Here is a 22,794-nt window from a genome sequence, read left to right as displayed (position 1 = left end):
TCTTATTATATATTTATCTGTCCTCAGAATTTATTCTATCTCCCTTTAACACATTAAAATTATAAATATATTTAAATTAATATGTTTAATTTAAGGCTGTCTTCAATTTGCCTTCCTAATTGCAATATTATAGAATTCAGACACACAGTTGTGTTAAGTCTGGCTACATCTGCACTGCAGAATTAATGCTGCCATGGCTCAGTTCTATGTAATTATGAGATTTGTAATTTGTTATGGCACCAAAGTGCTCTGACAGAGAAAGCTAAATAGCTGACAAAACTACAAACCCCAGAATTCCACAACATTGAGCTATGGCAGTTAAAGTGGTGCCAAACTGCATTGTTTCTACAGTGCAGATGCAGCCTGGGTCATGCTTCTGAGGAAACAGAGCAAGTCTAGGAAAGCTTATGCTACAATTTCTTTCACTCAGGGGTCATGCAGATGGGTCTGAAAGAGTGGTGTGAGGCCACACTGGCGTCAACTGTGTTTAGGCTGCAGCAACCACATGTGCCCAGCCCCGGTCTGGGCCACTGCCACGGTCCTCAACCTGGCCGCCAGCAAGGAGCTGCTTTTCATCACTCCGTTTTGTGCTGGCTCTTCTGGGTTGGGATCAGCTCGATGCAGCTTCCAGCCACATTGGGGCGGCGCCAGTGTGTGTCAACTCATGCCTCCAACACAGCCTGAAGCTGGCATATTTGGCCCATCTGCTTTGGGCCTGAAACAGATAGGCCCCAAATGTTGGCTTTGGACCAGTGTGTCATCTGAAAACCATGCCCCCGGATCAGGCTGAAGCTGCGCCACAGCCGCCTATGGAGACCCAAACCCAGCCACAAAAGGAGTGCAATAAAAGGAGTCCTTGCTAGTGGTTTATTGTGGGCTGCAGCAACTGACCTCAGGACCACGGCATCTGGTCACCATGTCCCATGCTGCTCAGGGTGTGTTCACAGCTGGAGCAGCCTGTCTGCTTGAGGCCTTAGTCTCGAGGGGTTACAAGAATCCTTTGCATGAAATACCATAGTTTACTCTTAAGGTGCTTGTATTTTAATATCATAGGGGCTGGAACCACTCTATAGCAAGCAGAGTAACAGGAATTGGTCAGACTGCTCCCCACCAAAAGATCCCCAAAAGGAATTTTGTTCAGTGCCCCATTCTAGCTTGGAAGGGTGGGGTATCTATCTATCATGCAAGATGGCCCATGTTATCATTTCACACCATGAAGAGCCAATATTCCTGTCACTCCTATCAATGTTATCCCAGCACATAGGCTGGTTTATTGCTGGTGATCAGCAGTCAAGATGCCCACAGATTTAAACAATGCCTATGCCACCCCAAACTCTGCATGCTGTAACCAATGAAAATTTGATCACTGAGCTGAGTGTTTTGAGAGTATTTCCATATGACACCATGCCACGGGCACAACAGAATATTTATTAATGTCATAGGAAGATCTCATATAAAAATATGGGGAGCAATATGGATGAGAGAATTTTCAGAAGCTTCCCTACAGAAAGATGCTACTAAATCACTATATAATATACATTATGTTGCTTTAAAAACAAACAAACACTGTAAGCATTCATGTATATCAGGAAGTGCATTACTAGAGGAGTTTAACTTCATTTAAAGAATCAAATTGTAAATATAGTCAGCTGCTTAGATTTTAATGGGGATTTCTCTGCAGCAGATAAGCTCATTGCTCTGCTGAGACTCATGCTATCAGGTTTGTGTATAATTGCTTGAGATATATTTTCTCTGTCACACTTACTGCTATCCTCTCATGGAAACAAAATCCCCCATCATCAAACCTTTGGCTGCAAAGAATGAGTCAGCAGTCTTTGGATGTCACAGCCAACCTTTCAAGTTGCTCAGTTCTTTCTTTCTCAAAGAGAAGTACCTCTTTTTATAGTAACTAACTGTCTAGCAGGGAAATTCAATGAAGACAGAGCAACAGCAAACCTACATGCACTATGTGGTCACACCCTGCTCAGAGTAAAGAATATTTCTGTGACACCAGCGTGAATGGAACAAACCTGACACTGCAAGACAGGGCTACCAATTTCAAGATGACCACCAACAACACTTGTTGCTCTCAAGCAACAGTTAACTGTCTCATTTACAAAACCTTTCAAAATAGATTACAATACAGAGATTACAATATATACATATAAAGCTCAATAAAACAAAGGTAGCGAATAAATATTTTAAAAAGGTATTTTAAAATGATCACATCAAAGTGGAGATCAGGGGGCTTTCACATGTGCCATCAAACCATTTGAATGTGTCCTGCTTGGCTTTGAACCTTATCGCACTCACAGTTTTCCCATTCCGTTCCTGTTGACAAGGCGGACAGATCAGGAAACGGGCTGATGATGAACACTATCGCATTAAGTCTTCTTAGCGTTATGTGAACGCGAAAAGAACGATCGCTATCGCACACCGCTAAGGGAGAAAATGACCTGTTGTCGTTTTTGGACCTCGCTGTGAATGGATATCACCGCACAGCCAGGTCCCATCCCGATGATGCCCCGACCATCCCCTGTCTTTGCGCATGCACAGTTTACAAAGAAAATTGTGTGCGGTTTTCAAAGGGAGCTTGGGGCATTCTCGTTCCCTGTGTGTTCTATCCTAAGATGGATTCTCATGTTTTGGTCCTTCTCCATACCATCTCCCGTTACCTGATAATGGAGCAGGAACGGAGAAGAAGGAGGACACTTATGCACCGCTTGTTTTTTTAAAAAAGTTGCTCTCAGACATGCCCTTGCTGAGCTCATGGATGTAGAGGATGCACCCCCCACAGATCTCCTTGAATCACCTCAGAGATGGTGGTTACGTCCAATTCTTAGGAAGAATTGGTGGAGTGAAGAGGTGATGACTTTGTGGGATGACGACATGTGGGAGACACATTTCCGCATGAAACATTCAAATTTTTTTGATCTGGTAGAAGTACTCCAGCCCGACCTACAGAGAAGCACCAGTCGTATGAGGAAGCCAATCTCTGTAGAAGAGAGGGTGGCTATCACGTTGTGGTGGTTGTCCAGATATCATGATGTCCCGTCATAACTGTAGGGATCGGACAGGGATGCAATTGGAACGCCTAGGATATCGCACACAGAGGATTTTCCGTTCTCATAACGTTTACTGGTGAGGGAGGACGGAAGAGAATCATCGGGGACATTTTACGCGAATGGAACGGAACGGGAACCCATTGCAAATGTCTCGGTAACGAGGCTATGCGATAAAATCCATTCCGTTCTGTTACCATTGAGACCTCGGAACATTTACAAACATGTGTGCGATAAACTCCCTTGTCTTAGCAGCAATTAGCACCCAGGATTTAGTTCATGAAAGGTGAAGGCCATATGAACATTGTGGGGTAAACAAGAGAGGGTGTGTATGTTCATTCAGTCATTCATGATGTTTGAAATGGCTGGCCTATTTTTGAATCAATCTGAAGGTAGTTCACCCATCTCCAATACCTTGAGCCCCTTCACTCTGTACTTAGGTAGCACAACTATTACACTTTAACTGCCATAGCTGAATCATGTGAAATCCCAGAGTTCATAGTTTCATGAGACACTAGAGCTTAAACTGCAAATCGCAGGATTCCACATGTTGGAACTATATCCTTTAAACTGGAATTGTATTGCTATATAGTATGTAAGGGTCTTTGTATTCTGACAAGCATTTATCACAATCCTACTGGAATACCTTATGAGTATACCCACTGAATCAACATTTTTTAGCATTATGGGTAGTGCTGGGGTTTGCTGTTCATTAGCTAGGATGGTTCACTTCCAAGAGTAGGCCTATAGCCAAGCAGTCACAAAACAACAAGAACAAGACAACCTTTAGAGGATTCAGGATCTGCTCCTGAGTTCCTCCACCAACCTACAGCCCTTCTGGGCTGCAAACTGAACTGGCTGCTAGAGACTATGAAAGGAGGAATAACATGCCACATCTGTTTCCTACGAACAACAATTCAGAGTAAAAAAAAACAGGTTAGTATTTTTGGAGGAGAGAGGAAGGTAATTTTAACGGTAGGCACAGTTGAATGTGAATGGCTATTTGAACCTAACACTGTTCCAAGGAAGATTGGTTTTTAAGGAGGAACAAGAACAACTACTTTAATTGATGTTCAGATTGTTTGGTGTTTCCAACTAATAATTTTTTTTAAAAAAGAAGAACAACAACTACTGAAGCTGATCAGAATCATCAACAACATAAGATAAACCATCATGAAAAAAGCAGGTATTCTATCCCGAATTCCTTTCCACATCAAAATCCTTCATTAGACGCAGACCTATACAGAAACAAATCTACCAATTAGGCTTTCTTTTTAAAAACATGACAGGCTTCCAATTTAACTTTCAGTCCTTAACGACTTGCCCACCAGCCTTGTAAGCAATGGTGAGTAAAAGCATGACAGAATGAGTCCTGTCCTTTCATAGGGTAAGATGCTTTACCCACCGCAGCCCAGCTCTAATGAAGTCCAGATTAGCCTAATGCACCATAGTCTTCAAATCTCACAGATCTCTACCCTGCAGCAGGCCAGGTTTATGTTACCTCACCTTTTAAAATATTTTTTGGTAGTGAAATCTAATTTGCAAAACACGGATCAACAAATATGGACATAAGATGCTTTTCAGCTAATGCACCATGACTTCTGAGCGATCAGAGCATTCATTCACAGACTGAGCCTTAAAAGCTCCAGAAAGAGACATTACAGTAAACTGTATCATTGATCAGGAGATTAATTGTAGATTGGCACAACAGGCTGCCCAGGCTCAGAAAGAAGCTGTTACAGACCACTGACATGATAGACTGTGGATAACAGGCCACTTGGAATCTATTTATTTTCCCCACTATAACATTTTAAGCCATCCCAGGGCACTTCAAGGAGGTGTTCAGACAGACTGACACTGGACACAAATCGCTACACGTCCATGCATCCTCCAAAGCTTCTTGTCTGGAGACTTAAGTGATCTCAGTGACACTGCAATGGTTATGATGGGTTATTTTTACCTACTGATAGTCACTATAATGTTAAGCCCTTACTAAGAGTGTTACCTCAAACCACCAATTCAACTTGTAATAATCCCACAGATACCTAGATAGTTATTGCCTTATCAAACAAACAAAGATATCACCACTCCAAAATCAATATACCAAGACACATGGATGAATGCTAAACCGGCACTGACAAAATTACAACTCAGATGGTGGGAAGTATCTTGGTGAATGCAAGTGGAAAGGAAGTAGCACTAATTCTCAGCGATTCCACCACCACCAGTATTATCTTTGTCACCAATGTCCCCAAATAGAATGGAGGGACAGTCAGCCCTCTGTATCCACAGATTTTCATTCATGGATTCAACCATCCCTGGCTTGAAAATATTATATATATATATATATATATATATATATATATAAGCAAACCTTGATTTTGCCACTTTATATAAGGGAAACCATTTCACTATGTCACTGTATTTAATGGGACCTGAACAGCCACAGATTTTGCTATCCATGGGGGGTCCTGGAACCAAACTCCAATGTATACCAAGAGCTCACCATACATTCATCGGGGGGGGGGGGGGGGGGGAGATAGATAGAGAACTGTGTACTTCTCCACACAATCACTGGTGGCTGGTTGCTTTATTTTCATTGGGATGGATTTTAGTTCAGATGTCAGAGGAGCTATCTGAGGTTCTGGGCATTATCCATAATATAAGGACCATTACACTTCAAACTAAAACCTAGAGTTGATTCACCACTTCACTGACATGGGAGACACCAGTCACCACTGCCTTAATCAAAACACTTAAAGTTCCACGGGTGGAATTCATAAATAAATTAAGAGACTTTTGGAAAGTGCTTCTCATTGTTTGTGCCTTCAAGTTGTTTCCAACTTATAGTAACCCTAAGGTGATCCAATCATGTGGTTTTCTGGGGTTGAGAGGGTGTGATCTGTCCAAGATCACCCAGCAAGTTTCCATGGCTGAGAAGGGAATCAAACTCTGATCTCCTACATGCAAACCACTATACCACACTGTTTCAAGAAAAAGAAAGAAAGAAAGAAAGAGATCATGTGGAAAAAATCACAATAAATCACACACATGGTATGATGAGTTACTTACTAGGAACATTTGGCTCTTAAGTTACACCATCTGTGATCCCCCCCCAATTCCATAATTATAAGCTGTTTTAGTTGCCACGGCTACATCCTATGGAATCTTGGGACTTATAGTTTAGTAAGGTACTAAAGGACCCTGGCAGAAAATTCAAAATACCTCACATCCCACCAAATCCCATGACTCCATACGCTGGAACCATGGATGTTAGTGGTATCAAAGATGTATAACTACAGTGTGAAAGAAACCTGTGTGAGGGAGAGGTAAGTACACACTGAGGGCCCTCCTGTGGCACTCAGGTGATGTCTGGGTCCAGAACAGTGATGCTTCAGTACCTGCTTTGTTACTGTTTCCTTTCAGAGTAAAGAAATTGTCTAGGGGGTATTTAAATGCTTAACGAGTCTTAACACTTAAGCGGCAACTTCATTTCCATGTTCCATGACCTGATCCTAACCTCTAACTATTATCATCCTTTTAAAGATCAGATTTGTTAGCAGCCTCTTAAAACAGATAGAGCAGTAGCAGCCTCCAGGTTTACCAAAGCACTTCCCATGTAACTAACTAGTTAAGTGCCAGATCAAGAGCACATTTAGATAATAATGCCATTTGCATGAGCCCCAAGATCAAGAATGTAACACTTTCTGACTTATCTGAACCCCATGTCTACTATTTCCCCACTGAGACCAGATAAATCTCATAGCCTGATATATTCTCTAGTGCGTCACACTGGGCTGATGAGTCCCTTGTGGCTGAATTACTTCAAAGTGATTCTCAGCAAGGTCACGGCTTCGTCTCTTTGCTCACCTTCTCAAAAGCCTGATTCTGTAAGAGACTCTTGATGATCCTTTCATGCGATCACATCTTAGCTATGGAAAAGAGACTGCTTAATTGCCTGGCTCTTAAAAATGAGATACAGAACATTCATTCATTTCACAATCAGGAGGACTCTGCAGTGTTACGTGATAATGCCTTTAACAATACAGTAATTTCTCATTACACATTTTAAAGTTTTAAAATTAGAATGGTGACATTTTCACCTGGCAAGAAATGTATGCAGCAATACTAAACTTTAAGGAAGAAGAATATATCCATCAGGTTGTAAGAGCAGAAATATTTTATTTATAACTGGCTATAGACAGCTTGTATTGGAAGCACCATATATTTTAGTCATAATACAAATTATGGAACCCATAATTTCCAAAGGAGTTAAAGAGAGGCCTGATCTCACTGATAGTGATGCAAATTCCCCCCCTTTATTTCCCCCCTCCTCCCCTCATAGGAAACTGAACCTTTCCTGACAAAGTCCTGAAGAATGAGAAGCAGAAAATCCCCAGAGAACATTTGCTCAAGTTGCAGTACTAATGCTATTTGGATAGTGGGTTATGTCAAGCCAGTAGATGATGCCTTTAACTTTCACAGAATTGGTATATGTTGAGGCTTTAACAGACACAAAACCCTCCAACCCAGATATTTCCTCAATTTTCTTGTTCCTAAAGTGTCCCTCCTTGCTTTTTTGGCCTTTTGCAAATCCTGCATAGGAACATGCTGAGGAAGAAGAAGCAGAGGGAAAAAGGAAAAACCCTGAAAATTTTCAGCCCGTTCTGCCACCCTTTATGATGGCAGCAGTCCCTCTCATCTTGTCCTGTTCTACCTTCTGACAAGTTAAGTGAAGACTGGAAATTATTTCATTGTGATTTTGTTGTAGTGAAAGCACATACATAATTTGCTTTTAGATGTCTTTTGAATGAAATAACATTGGAACCTTGTAAGAAAAAGCTCATTTATCAAATGGCATGGTGTGGTGGAGTGGGGTGGGGGATGAAAAGGGTTCTGCCCCAATGAAATCTTCTGTGTTTCATACTCAAGCAAAGTAAGAATTGAATCAGGTTTGGGGATATTTTGGCATCTTGGCAGAGTATCCCTTTCCAGGGAATAGTTTAAGAACTGGTGTAAATTACAAGATGCAAGTTATATGTATGGACATTTTAGAAACAACAATCAGTTCCATGGGAAGCTCAAAAAAATCAAAGCAGAATCCTGATGTGTAGCACTTGGAAAAATGCTGCTGTGCCATTTGGTTAAGGAGGTAATCAGGCTATTTATTATTCTAAGATAGTAGTATCCAAACTGTGCTCTTTAAGAGATTTTGGACTTCATCTCCCAGAATTCCAGACTATTGGTCAACATGGCTGAGGCTTCTGAGAGCTGAAGTCCAAAATCTCTTAAAGATTTTGGTTATCACAGTGACCACATATTCAATCTTCACATACTAGGTTTATTGAGGTTATTTGTTTGGATGTACCATGTGGTTTGGCTTGGGCATTTTCCTTAAGCAAAAGCTATAATGGGGGGGGGGTGAATCACATAACGTAACCCTCTTCCGTCTCTTCCCCCACAATTTTGGTGGTACAGTGAGAAGATTATATAATAACCAGCTGTCTTTTGTTCCCTAAACTCTTGCAACTAGCAGCATGAACCATAAAACTTTATTTGCTTCTACAGACTTAGAACAAAGACAAGAACATTGTCTCAGAACATTTACTCATGGGGGGGGGGGGCCAAGATTATCAGAGCCATTGCTACCATCACCAGACACCTGCTTTCTCCCATACCTTTCCTCTGGATCTATGGAGTAATTCAAGGTTTTTATTTTATTTTTATTTATTTTTTCCATTATGATTATTTCTTCATGCAAAAAATCATAAAGAACCAAGATTGGTCCAGCATGCTTTAGAATGTGTAGGCTACATTGATTGCACTGAAATCAATGGGATGGACAAGGTTAAATAATCAGGATCTAGTTAATGCTGAGAACTAGAAAAACATCATCTCTTCACCACCATGCCCATCCCCAGTCCATAAGGAAGTGTCTCAATCCAAATCAGTGTACTGACCCCAGAACATTTGAGCTTCTTCTGTAAGAATCCCAGTATCTTTAGAATGGATTTCCTCTCTCCTCAGCTTCCTTCTCCCCCTTCTCTCTTGCAGAAAACAATCCCCCCCCCGCCATTTCCCTCTATCATTCATTAACTTGTATTATTAGATCAGTTTAGAGTTCCCATTGCCTACTGTACTTAACCAGGCTAGGTAATCTTCTAGAGACCGACCACTTGAAAGATTCTTTCAAAATGAATCCTGGAATGCTTTTTTTTTTTCCTTTCAGCTCCCTCAACTCTTTTGATGATTTCCATTTTGGGTAGCAAACTTACAGATCCATGCATTTTTTTATATATTAGGCTAGCTAGTCAGTCCGGCTGAAATACTTCCCCCCTTTTCTTTCTGTTTTGCTCCTTGCATGCTTAGTAAGTAATTATCGAGGCAACAGTTATTGTATGGAGGCATACAGAGCTACAACAACATAAGCAAGGCTGCATCTACACTGCAGATTTAATGCAGTTTGACACCACTTTAACTGCCAAGTGGTGTTAAACTCCTTTAATTCTGCAGTGTAGATGCACTGTCTGTGAATCTGTAGAATCCTATTGTCCTCCTGCCACTAATAATAGAATCTTAAATAGGTCTACTCAGAAGTAAGTCTTGTAAATCTGTGGAATCTTATACAGTATTTAGAATTGTGTACTTAAAGGCAAAGTCCAGATGCTTCATTATGTATAGACAAGGTGTTTGGATTGCACTATACATCTCTGTAGTACAGAAGCCTAGACAGGTCTACTCTGAAGTAAATCCCATTAAGTATAATGGAACTGATTTCCCCAGTCTTGGTAAGATTTCATTTCTCTCATTTTACTCAGACAGGGCACTCCAGACTAAAGAAACACTGAAATTATAAAGTAACATCTTACTGCTCTTATAAAAGAGACCTTGTTGTTGCTTTTATAGAAGCAGAATGAATGACATTTCATGGGTTTACCTGCTCAACTTAATACCTTATCTGAATAGCTTGAGCAGGTAACACCATGTTTACATAAAGTACTTAAGCAATAAAAACATCTTACCCATTGAATTTCTCATTGAAGTGCCTGCCCTGTTACTTTATTTGCAAATGAAGTATCGCAAAATTATCACACCTTAAGCAGCAGGCAATTTCAGAGCTCAAAAAGACTTGAGCCAAAGATCCCTTTTGTTTTGTGAACAAATTTTCATCATTTTCTTACCCACAAATAGGTTCTCACAGAAGTCTCTGTTACGTTCAGTGGAATTTACTTCTTAGAAAGCAAACTTGGGACTGCAGTCTAAGTTACAACCTGGTTTTATTTTGTTTACTCAGAAAGCATGCCTCCTGGTGTAAGTGAGACCTCTGTGTGTACAGCGGCATTTTTAAGCACAGTAGCCAGTGACATCACTGGGACAGTATGCAAGGAATGCGGATCACAGCAGGTGACACCCGGTTGGGCCCTCCTCTCCCTTCAGGGCAGAAAGGACGAAGACTTGCCCTTCCTGGCTGCTCCATTGCCAAGCTGCCTCCCTGGAGAGAAAGTCTGGTGACAGTGGAGAGGATGAGGAAACATTCACCCTTCTCGGGTGCTCTATCATTGGGTTTTCACCCTGGGGAGGAAGCCCTGCAACAGAGGAAAGGAGGGACGAACATTCACCCTTCCTGGGTGACAGCCTCTACACCAAGTGGCACTCTAGCTAGGAACATCACTAACACTAGCATGAAGGAAATATATTGTTTCATCTGAGTTAAAAAAAAACCTGTAAATTCTCCAAATCAAAGGCACGAAAACTTTGGCCTTGCCAATATTTTCAACTGCAACTCTCCCAAGCCCTTGACCATGGTGTCTTGAGCTTCTGAGACTTGAAATCCCTAACATCTGATGGGCCATTGCTTCTCAAAATTGTGCTCAGTTGTGTACTTTTAGCAGCACCATATGTTTTAATTATTATTACTGCTGCACAGACATGGAAAAGCTGCTGGGTGAATACCATCAGCTCAAACCAGGATGGGGTATAATTGCTCCCAGTTTTCACCTTAATAATCAATGCTTATTTCATGCACTGTCTTATATATAATACAAATTCATATCACTATATGAAGGTGAAAATGTGAACAGGACCTTAGTTAAATGTATGAAGAAAATAGGCATCTCATCCTCCTAATTTAGGATCCTATGACCTTAATAGCACCCTGTAGATACTTAAATAGGGTCCTGTAACACTGGATTCCAAATTATGCACATTTTAAAAATGTAATGCATTTCCTCTTGGCTCTCATCAATAACCCTATGCACTCTTTCATTAAAGAGTTTTGAATCAGGTGAAGAGGTGATTAAGCTAGCCCTATCTGTCTTTTGTCTGAAGAGCTTCTTCCACACATGGGAGCTCTCCACATGACTGAGAACTCCACATTTTTTTTTTAAATCTCAAGGTTATTTCACCATAGATATGAAGACATGTACAAATTTTGACAAATTCTTACCAACAAACAGAATGGAATGGAATTCTTGCCCATCCTCAATAGCCTGCCAGGGCAGAAGAAGCAGAACTTCCATGGAACAGAAGATAAATACTGTACACAACTATAAACTATAAATCTCTGGGATCATTTGTCCTATGACTTACAAGTATGTGACTTCTGATTGTGAGTCCTACGAATCTACAAATCTGAATTACTGCCATTAAGTGAGACTGCTGCCTTTGATTTTTGTTCATGCATTGCTGTTAATAGGATAAAGAAAAGGATTTTGGGTGGATTTCACTAGTATTGGGGTTTTTTTCCCCATGTGTGTAATTACTATTTTGTACACTGTGAACCTCTCTGCAGTTGTCCTGAATGTTGGTTACTCCTCTTAAGACCACCTCACATTTGCTGTACAGATACAAGTAAGAAGCAAGAGTGGGCAGGACATAATTCAGGTGCCTCCATTTCAGTACCCTATTTTTACCAAACAGTTCACTGGTATGATTTTTCCTTTTTCTAAAGTAGTACCTGCACACAACTGTTCTGTGCATGCTCTCTTGGATTCATGACAAGTACAAGTCATCTACCTAGGACAAGGCAACATTTTATTTCTGTCATAGCTACATTATCCTGGGGCAATCTGTCATGGTCACTGCCCGTGGTGAGCAAATCCAAAGCCTAAAGTAGGCAAATCCACCTCTTTCTTCTTTCTCTGCCTACTCTTTTCTTTCCAACCTTCTTCCCTATCTCACAGGAGACTTGAAAGGAGCAAATTGTTCTTGCAGAGTCCTGATTTGAGAGGGTATTTCAAAATCAGAATAAAAGCTGCAGATTGATATAACTGATCTGATGGGATAAAAAACAACAGCAAAGACACAGGAGTGATCAAGAGGTACATCTGGGATTGGAACTCTTCCTTCCTTCCTGAACCACAAACAGGCAGAGAAACAAATGTGAATGAATGCACAAAAAAGGTTGTGTCACTCATTTAGTGACAACTTTTCTCACTAAATGAGTGACACAACCTTTTTTGTATATTCTTTTGCAGGAAGTGGGTATCCTGGACAAGATTTTCTCTTTCTAACCAAAGAACTCGTTTTTTGATGTGAACCATAAATGCTTTATTTATTAGAAATATGGTATCTCTTAACACAGGCTTTCATCAGCAACATTATTTAACTGTCAAATAGAGAATTGTGGCATACCTCTAAAATGCCCACTAGTCTACATACTTTTCCTTGCTGCCCTTAAAATACATCATATGGTTAATGTGAACAACATATACATTATCCATGAAATATCTGTTTTAGGCAAAATTTCAGGGCAACCTGAGGATGTGCAGACCACCTCCAAGAAACCATCGCCTTAATCTCAACACTGTATTTACTTCCCTCAACATTCCCTGAATGTCCTGCCTGAGCTGCAACATCCCAACTGAGTTCCCAAGTTTGCTTTAGGAAAAACTCTGTAGCATCTCTGATGGCTGAGTCTGTACAATTTCTCAGGAAACCAGATCACTGTGATAATACAGTAACCATATTGTGCAGTTTAAGACTCTAATATAGATATTTACAGCACCCTCACCAACATTGTATGATAGTGTGTAAATGTGATATTAAAAACCATACCCTCATAATACTCAATATCTTACAGGATAAAGGTATCACATGCCCAGGAGATTATGGCAATTGGATTCTGGTTATGATGACATGGTAAGGTTATTCCTTTGGACTGAGATGTATTTCTATTTCTAATCATAGATTAAAGTTAGGATTACATGACATAATCAAGGATTATCTGTAAGGAAGTCTTCTTGCTAGGAAGCACTAAAATGCTATGGGGAAAGATGTTGACAAACTAACTGCCTTCATTCTCCATATCAGGCAGGAATCAGGCAATGCCCAGGAATAGTTCAGAAGTGAACCTTTCCACAAGAGGGTCAAACACAGCTTTTAACCTTTTTTAAGAGTAGTTATAAATCATCACAAGAGAATGTTGCTGAAAGATCTAGTCAGAACTTATTTAGCCTACTATAATTATCCATAGTGGCATGTGTAGCCACTACAAATCCAGTTACTCTTATGATAATCAGGAGATTAAATCATTAATGAAAACACATTTAGGGGTTATGTAGCCTAATGATTACACCACAATGCTTGAAGAGTTTAGCTACCATCAGGTTTCTTGTGACAGTTTTTGACCATACCCAATAGTTGTTAATTTCCTGTCAGCAAAAGGCAGTTTAGAGGCAAGATTAACGCTGCTCCAAAGCCACTATCCCTAAAATATATTACAGTACGTCTTAAAATTCTGTGCAAGGCCCAGTATAAGCAGAGAGAAATCATCTGTTGTGCTTTGGCAAATATAGGCGAGAACTAGCTATGGGTATTTAACACTATGGAAAACTTGAAGGACTGGTTGAGATGCTGTTATTTCAAAATTATTTTCCAAGCTGTTTTAGGCTGCATCTGCACTGGCAATATAATGCAGTTTGACACCACTTTAACTGCCATGGCTCAATGCTGTGGAATTCTGGGATCTGCAGTTTTGTGAGGGATTTAGCCTTCTCTGACAAAGGCCTCCAGCACCACAACAAATTACAGTTCTCAGAATTCCATAGGATGGAGCCAGGGCAGTTAAAGATGTGCCAAACAGTCTTATTTCTGCAGAGCAGAATCAGTTATTTGTCCTACCACATATGTCAATACTTATCTGGGGAGAGCATTCACTATATATAATGACATTGATGTTAATTCTGTATTTGACTGTGGCCATCGTTCTTAAAATTCCAAAGGCTATCTGCATATTTCTAGGAACAGGAAAACTGGACTGGCTCAGATAACTCCCCTGATGCATTGTAAATTTGGTTGTATTAATGGTAATACATGGGATGTATGAAACCACTTGGTTAGTGTTATTACCCTGACTGCACTCTCTTATATCCTCTCCTCATTCCTCACCTGTGTTTCTTCAAGAAGACACCCAAAAATTAATCAAAAATACGACTATGGACAAATGTAGGTGGTCCTGAAATTCAAAGGCAAGGATGGGATACAAATTACAAGCCAACCAGTAGCATTTGTATGTAGCAGAGGAAATTTTCAATCATGTTGTTGTGTGGGAAGGACATCCGTAGAATTTATTGTTCAAACAGGCATTTATCTTAGTATTTTTTCCCTCAAAGATGATTTTCACACCCCAACAATGCTGGGAGGTTTTTAGAGGAAAGTTTAGGAATATTATAAGAATACACTCATATGTGAAAACTTAGATTTTCATCTCAACAGATCTCACTTCAGTGTAATTTTAAAATGTTGAAGCTATGTTATGTTTGACTCAGCTGATGACCTGTGATCATCAATCTCAATTCAATCAAAACACACAACCCAGGACTATGTAGTCCTTGTGTTTAATTTCTGTAAGTGATTCAGTCTACTTTTTTTTATAGCCATTACATTTTCACAATCTCTTACCGCTATTTCTCCACTGCAGTTTTGGGATTGGCAAATACCAGTTATTCTGTTTGGAGTCAGAACGTCATCCCAGCAAGAAGGACCCTTTCCAAAAGAAAAACAAAAAAGAAAATTACATTTTAAAATGCAGTTTGAAAGAAATTGTATATTTTCCTTTTGAATGTTCCAGGCAGAAAGGAGCACAAGGAAAAACATCATAGTTTAAAAACAGGAACAGAAAAAGAAAGCCCTGAATAGATACAAATATAATAAATATGGAGCATACCAAAAAATGTACATGAGATGCATTAAATATTAAATCATAATATAGAAATATGCAATACAAAACATAAGAAATGTAAACCAAATCCAAATGTATCATTGTCAAAGTTGATCCTACCACATAAACCAAATGTAGCATTATTTAAATCAAGGATGAAACTCATATGACCTTTGAGATGTTTTTGGACAGTGATTCCCAGCAGCCCTTGCCAGCATAGCCAATGGTGAGGAATGCTGGGAATTGCAGTCCAGTTTTCCACCTGTTTTAAATATAGTTTAGAATCCAATAGCCAGGACTTGCCATGCTAAATGGAATTTGCCAGTGATAAAAGATCCTTAACTGTCCTTTAGTTTACTCCTGGGTACAATTCAAAGCACTGTATCTGACTTATTAAAGTTTCTAATAGCCTAGAGCCCAAGTATCCAAAGGATGACTTCACCTATATAAATCTGACTTATCTTTGAAAATCTTGATTAGATCCCTCCTTCAAGTCACCCTGGCATGGCAGGTCAGGCAGGTGGGAATCATGGAGAGGCCTTTCTGTGTGGTGATACATCTTTCTGTGTGCTTTGGCATTTCAATTGCTGTTTTTATGAGATTTCATTGCAGATAATATTCACTGTTGATTTCACTTGTTTTAGTGAAAAAAATGAGGGAGGGAATATCTTGTCTCCAAATCCCAACAGACTTTAGGACTCCAATATTTAAAAGTCTACATTCTTCCATGACCCCGTCTTCCTAAAGCAGTGATGTCCAAACTCTGGCCTTCCAGGTGTTTTGGACTTCATCTCCCAGCATCCCAGACCATTGGCTAAGGTGGCTGAGGCTTCTGGGAGCTGAAGTCCAAAAACCTGGAGGGCCAGAGTTTGGACATTGCTGACCTGAAGTTTAAAAACCTGGAGTGATGCTTCTCTTTCTGAACATCCATCACCTGAAACAATTCTGGTAGACACTTGAGACCATGTTTTGCTAGTTACATCTATTTTTTTTTTTGGAAAAACCAAACTAGGCCTGCCTCTGATGACCTTCTCCATATACTGTAGGCAAGAGCATGTTTATTTAGTGCGATCTTTGGGCCATAAACTATCCCATAAATACACGGTTATAGGCTTCCACTGGTTATTCTGTTGTTTTGCCTGCTTTGTTTTGTTTTTAAACTGATTTTTATTAATGTTTGTTGTATTTCATTATAGTCTGTTTCATCATACTGTTGTTAATTACTTTGAGCACCATGTAGAGGATGCCAAGGTATAAATGAAACAACTAACATGAAACAAAGAAATATAAATATAATCTAAATGTTTGCAAAACACCCCAACTGCTGCACAAGACAAGTTTCTAAATGTATACATGTATAAATTAAATTGTTACAAGCAAGTCAATTATAACTCCTCACCATGTCTTGGTTCTTCATTACTACAATGAAGGTGATGGAATAAAAGGATTGCCTTTTCTTTGTGGTCTTATCCATTTCTTCCCTGCACCAGTCTTTAATCTGGTAAGAGTCATTAAAAATAACGCAACCTGTTTAAAGTCTTGGGAAAGGAGAGGCCCCAGAGTTTTTTAAAATTAAAATTTCAAAATTCAAAATTTGAACTTAAAAAAATGATGTTTGTTATTTTTTTAAATATATATTCTTTTTAAATGTTCTTTAAAAACATCACATTTAAACTAAATCTTCACTATGTATATATAAATATATTTATGCTGTGCATATGATATTGTAATTTCAAGGTATAATTTTAATTAATAGTTATCACAACTATTAGCATTACATTCAGTGGTAGATAGGAATTATGACTGACGAGTAACACTAGTGCAAAAAAGCATTACTAAGGATTCTGTATGGTGTGAAATGGGAGGAAGTCATAGAATCTTAGGCCTGTTACAGACAGCCAAAATAAAGCTGCTTCGAGTCACAGTGGAGGTATGGTGTTTCAATGATGCATGCGTCCTAAGAGTCCAGAAGCCACACCAAAGCCACGCTCCAGTTCTTAGGGCCACGCTCCAGTCCTTAGGGCTGGAGCGTGGCTTTGGTGCGACTTCTGGACTCTTAGGACGCATGCATCATTGAAACAGCATATCTCCACTGTGACTCGAAGCAGCTTTATTTTGGCTGTCTGTAACAGGCCATAGAATCATAGAGTTGGAAGAGACCGCAAGGGCCATCCAGTCCAACCCCCTGCCATGCAGGAAATTCAATCAAAGCATCCCCGACAGATGGCCATCCAGCCTCTGCTTAAAGACCTCCAAACTCCAGGGGAGTTTGTTCCACTGTCGAACAGCCCTTACTGTCAGGAAGTTCCTCCTAATGTTGAGGTGGAACCTCTTTTCCTGCAGCTTGGATCCATTGTTCCTGGTCCTGTTCTCTGGAGCAGCAGAAAACAAGCTTGTTCCCTCCTCAATGGGACACCCCTTCAAATAATTAAACAGGGCTATCATATCACCCCTTAATCTTCTCTTTTCCAGGCTAAACATCCCCAGCTCCCTGAGTAGTTCCGCATAGGGCATGGTTTCCAGACCCTTCACTATTTTAGTCGCCCTCCTTTGGACACGCTCGTTTCTCAATGTCCTTTTTTAATTGTTGTGCCCAGAACTGGACACAATATTCCAGGTGGGGCCTGACCAAAGCAGAATACAGTGGCACTATTACTTCTCTTGATCTAGACACTATACTTTTATTGATGCAGCCTAAAATTGCATTGGCCTTTTTAGCTGCCGCATCGCACTGTTGACTCATGTTCAACTTGTTGTCTGCTTGGACTCCCAGATCCCTTTCACATGTAGTCTCATTCAGCCAGGTGTCCCCCATCCTATATCTGTGCATTTTATTTTTCTGCCCTAAGTGCAGTATCTTACATTTCTCCGTGTTGAATTTCATTTTGTTACCTTTGGCCCAGCTTTCAAATCTATTCAGCTCATTTTGAATTTTGATCCTGTCATCTGGAGTATTAGCTATTCCCCCTAATTTGGTGTCATCTGCAAATTTGATAAGTATGCTCCCAATTCTGTCATCCAGGTCATTGATAAAGATGTTGAATAGCACTGATCCCAGGACAGACCCCTGTGGGGCCCCAGTGGTCACTTCCCTCCAGGATGAAAAGGTGCCATTGTTGAGTACCCTTTGGATTCGGCTGGCCAACCAGTTACAAATCCATGTAACAGTTACTTTGTCTAGCCCACTTTTTACAAGCTTGTTTGCAAGAATGTCATGGGAAGCCTTGTCAAAGGCCTTACTGAAATCAAGATATACTATATCCACAGCATTCCCTTCATCTACCAAGCTAGTAATTTTATCAAAGAAAGAGATTCGATTTGTCTGGCATGACTTGTTTCTCTGGGCGGGGTGACACCATGAGTTTCCACACCGGGTGACATCAACCTTAGCGATGCCACTGCCTACCAGGCCATTTTATAGTGAAGATTTGCAAAGTGTATATTAGAAGCCAGTGTGATCTGAGTGTTTGACACTGCTTTAACTGCCATAGCTCAATGCTACGGTATTGTAGGCTCTGACAGGGAAGTCTAAATATCTCACAAAACTACAAATGCCAGAATTCCTTAACATTGAGCCATGGCAGTTAAAACATTGTCAAACTGCATTAATTCTGCCATGTAGATGCAGTCGAGAATTCTGGGAGACCCTGTTTGACCATGAAAACACAATGGCTGACCTTGAGCAAATCACTCTCTTTCAGCCTCAGAGGAAAGCAATGGCCAAACTACTCTCAATAAATCTTGCAAAGAAAACCCTATGAGATTGTCACTATAAGTTTGCATTGAAATGAAAGAACAAAACACCAACAAATGTGTGATATTCACAATAACTCAAGACAAAAAAAATGAAAAAGATGACACTATATCAGCCAGACTGGTACTAAATAGCTGCACCAAAACAAAACATCCCCTCCCCACATGAGAGGAGCACTTCAAGCGTGATTATTGTGTTCGCTCTAAGATTTAGAGAATTCTATCAACCTGTAATCAGCCAGTCAAATGAACTATTGAAATCCACTGCACATTACATGACTTACAATTATCAGCTTACTTTAATCAAAGAAAAGGAAAAGCTTCCTGATTGCAAGATTAAAAAGACAACCACTTTTGTAGAGATTCTCAGCTGGCTACTAGAGTACGTTCCAGTTAGTAAGGAAAATGTCATAGTTTTGTTTTGCAAAGGAAACTGGCATAACTAAAACTTGTAAAAAAAAAAAAGTTTCTAAAAACTCTGTGTAATAGAAAGTTGGCAACTTCTATTGCATAAAGGACCATGCTGGAAGAAATAGGGGAGGCAAAAAACTAAATTCACCTGGTAGTCCCCATATGGTGCCTCTCCCCATATGTGTCTGCCTGAGGATTAAGTGCTGTTGCAGGAGGGGTCCCCCTGCATGAGATCAATGCACTGTGTTGGAGCATGGGACAGGGCTTTATTAGCCATGACAGCTCAACTACTGAATGTCTCCCCTTTGAAGGCCCAAGTGGCACCAAAGTTAATGTCATTTAGGCACTAGGTCAAAACTTGGTGCCTAGCTACAACTTGGTGCCTGTTCATCAAAGCGTTTGGGCATCGTTAACTCATCCCAAATACAGTGGTACCCCGGGTTACGAAATTAATTCGTTCCGCGGTTAATTTCGTAACCCGAAATACCTTCGTAAGCCGAATTCCCATAGGCGCTAATGCAAAAATAGCTCTCTGCTGCCCTCCGGTGGCGGAAAATTTTTTCGTAACCCGAAGAAACCTTCGTAAGCCGAAGCAATAAATCCCTATGGGATTTTTTCGTATCCCGAAAAATTCGTAACCCGGCGCATTCGTATCCCGGGGTACCACTGTATGGTGTACATAGTTTTAAAGACTTTTAAAATATTTTAAATCTGTTTTTAACTTATTACAGAAGTTTAATATGCCATAGGTAATTTAATTATTTGTTTGAAATTGTGTCACTTGTTCTAATGCTTTTTGTAAGCCACCCTGAGATCTTTTGATATAAAAACATTTTATTATTAAACAAACAAACAAATATTATACACCCCAGGCCAAATATATGGGAAATGATGCAATGCTTAAGAGCACAGACATGCTCATCCTCTGATCTCGAAAACATTTCATCTCCATTTTGCACTTCTGTGTAAGGTTTTCTGTGTAAAAATATGGATTTCCTTTATTTAAAGTTTTAAAAAATGCTGATATTTAGGAAAGTGGGAAGCTGCAACCCAAGGTAATTACTAAAATAAAAGACACAAAATATTAAATATATAAAGACCTATTGATTCTATCCTGTTATCAAATGTTTCTCCAATGTTTTCAACTATTCCTCTTTTCAAAATTCACTTCTTTTTCTAGGGGTTCTTTATCAGCTTGTGTTTGAATATCTGTTGAGTGGGACAGTAAAAAACAAAACACAGTGTCATTGAACTAAGAATAGAGGAGAAGGATGCTTATGTCCTCTTAAAAGAAGATCATGGAAAAGTGCAGCCTGTGGTTCTCATATACCCAGGGCCACCAATACTCCCCAAAATAATTTTTTTAAAAATAAAAATGGCGAAAATGCTTCCTGACATTTCCCTGGTGGCATGGAGGAGAATTTGAGTAATTTTCCAAAAACCAAAATAATCTTTTTTAAATTATGTATTTGAGCATGAATTGATATCATCTAATTGCCCATCTCTGTCCAGAAACCATGCACAGGGAAATATAAGATCAATGTAACACTTCCTTCTCCCCAATAGCATTACACAATGGGGTGGGTAAGGATTCAGTTCTTGTTATTACATGTCTTCAGGTTGATCTTACTTACAGTAACTCTGTCATAGAGTTTTCTTGGCAAGATTTTTCCAGAGGAGGTTTGCTACTGACTTTGTTGAAGACAAAGGCGGGTTACACACTGCCATTAAAGTACGCGCAGAGCGCGTACTAGGGTTAGGGTGGTGCGGTGCTTCCACACCTCCCTAACCCTAAGACGCGCTCTGCGTGTAAAAAATGATGGCGGCCGCCTCTATATGGGGCGGCGTGGATGTGACGTCCTCACTCCGCGCCAGGGCACCTAGTGCGCCCTTAGCGCGGACCAGGAAGGAGCTCCATTTCGGAGCTCCTTCCTGGTTTGCGGCGCCACTTTGCGTCGCTGGGCACAGCCTTCAGACGGCTGCGCCCAGCGAAGCAAGGGAGAAAGGGGCCAAGTGGCCCCTTTGTCCTCCTCCCCGCCGCCACGGGGTGTCTTTGGGGCTTGAAGCCCCAAGGACACCCCTTTTCAGGCTGTGGGGAAGCGGCGTTTTGCCGCTTCCCCGCAGCCTGAAAAGCGGCGGATCGGGGCCTCAGTGGCTGCCGTTCTGGCAGCTGAGGCCCCGATACACCGGGGAAAGTGGCGGTTACAGACCGCCCCAAATGGGGCGGTCTGTAATCCACCAAGGAGAGGGTGGCTTGTCCAAAGTCACCCAGTAGGTTTCCATGGCAGATCAGGTGTTCAAATCATGGAGCTCATTCACATTACACAAAGACAGCACTATTTTAAAATGTTAACTACCTTGGTCCTGTCCTGTGGAATTCTGGGATTTATAGTTTGGTGAGTCGCCAGAGTTCTCTGGCCAAGAATTCTAAATGCCCTCCCCTATACTGCAAATCCCAGGATTCTATAGGACAGAACCAAGATGGTTACAGTGGAATAACAGTGCTATTTGTGCATATTGTAAATGAGTCCCAGATCTCCTGAGCTCCATTCCATCCCTCAAACCACAGAATTACACTAGATCTCACTTCACTGCTCTCTATAAAAACAATGTGTGTATTGGTGTGGTGTATTGTCACGAGGCACTCAATATTACCAGGCCATAGTTGATAAAGCAGAAATGTGCTACCTGTTTCAGAAAATTATGCCTAACCTTTGGGCTCCATCTTCATGTGGCCCTTAGTCCAATGAGAGGACTCACTTCACATTTTTAGAATCATTATGATATGCAGTAACTGTGTTTGAACTGAAGTTGAACTGGGCAGATTTCAGATACCATTTTAGAAAGGGGGAAAACAATAACAGGAGAAGTGTACTAAAGAAATTCAGCCGAATGAGAAATTAATCAAATGCAGTGCTTGAACTGAGCTTTTTAACTTGTGAAACCAGGAAAAGGTCAGAAACTCAGGTCAGCACTAGAAAGTCAATGAATCATCAAATAGTTTGAAGCATTTAGAAGGACTGAACTTTTAAAATGTTTCATACTTCCTCTGCCTGATAGTTTTCTCCAGTGAACAATACAGTGCTGTACATCATTTTAAAATATCATATCAGTGGAGATGTACATGAAAGATATAAAACATTAAAATGCTCTGCAAATTTATTTTTATTGTTTATTCAGAAATGTTTGGGTTACCTTTCTGACAAAATACAATTAAAAATTTAATACATTGTTTAAACTCAGCAGAAATATCAACAGAAGTATGAGCTGGAGAAAATCTTAAAAAGAAAGTGTAGAGCTAATTATCATCATCAACAACATCAACATCAATTTTGTTTTGCAAATGAATGTTAAATTTATTGGACTTTGAGAATCTCCCAGTAGCCACATGGCCAGAAGGAGGAAGTG

The 22,794-nt window shown here is 40.2% G+C and overlaps 1 protein-coding gene across 1 annotated transcript in view; it reads right to left on the bottom strand.

Annotated features, from left to right (window-relative positions):
* PRKN (parkin RBR E3 ubiquitin protein ligase) overlaps positions 1–22,794 on the bottom strand; it is a 678,545-nt gene that overhangs the window by 348,136 nt on the left and 307,615 nt on the right. The window contains exon 5 of the mRNA XM_042478458.1: positions 14,964–15,047. Coding sequence (XP_042334392.1) covers positions 14,964–15,047 — 84 coding nt within the window. The remainder of the gene's footprint in view (positions 1–14,963; positions 15,048–22,794) is intronic.

This window comes from Sceloporus undulatus, chromosome 1 (genome assembly GCF_019175285.1).
Source record: "Sceloporus undulatus isolate JIND9_A2432 ecotype Alabama chromosome 1, SceUnd_v1.1, whole genome shotgun sequence".
Taxonomy (NCBI): domain Eukaryota; kingdom Metazoa; phylum Chordata; class Lepidosauria; order Squamata; family Phrynosomatidae; genus Sceloporus; species Sceloporus undulatus.
Note: the sequence above shows the minus strand (reverse complement) of the source record. Positions and strands in the feature narration are given on the sequence as shown.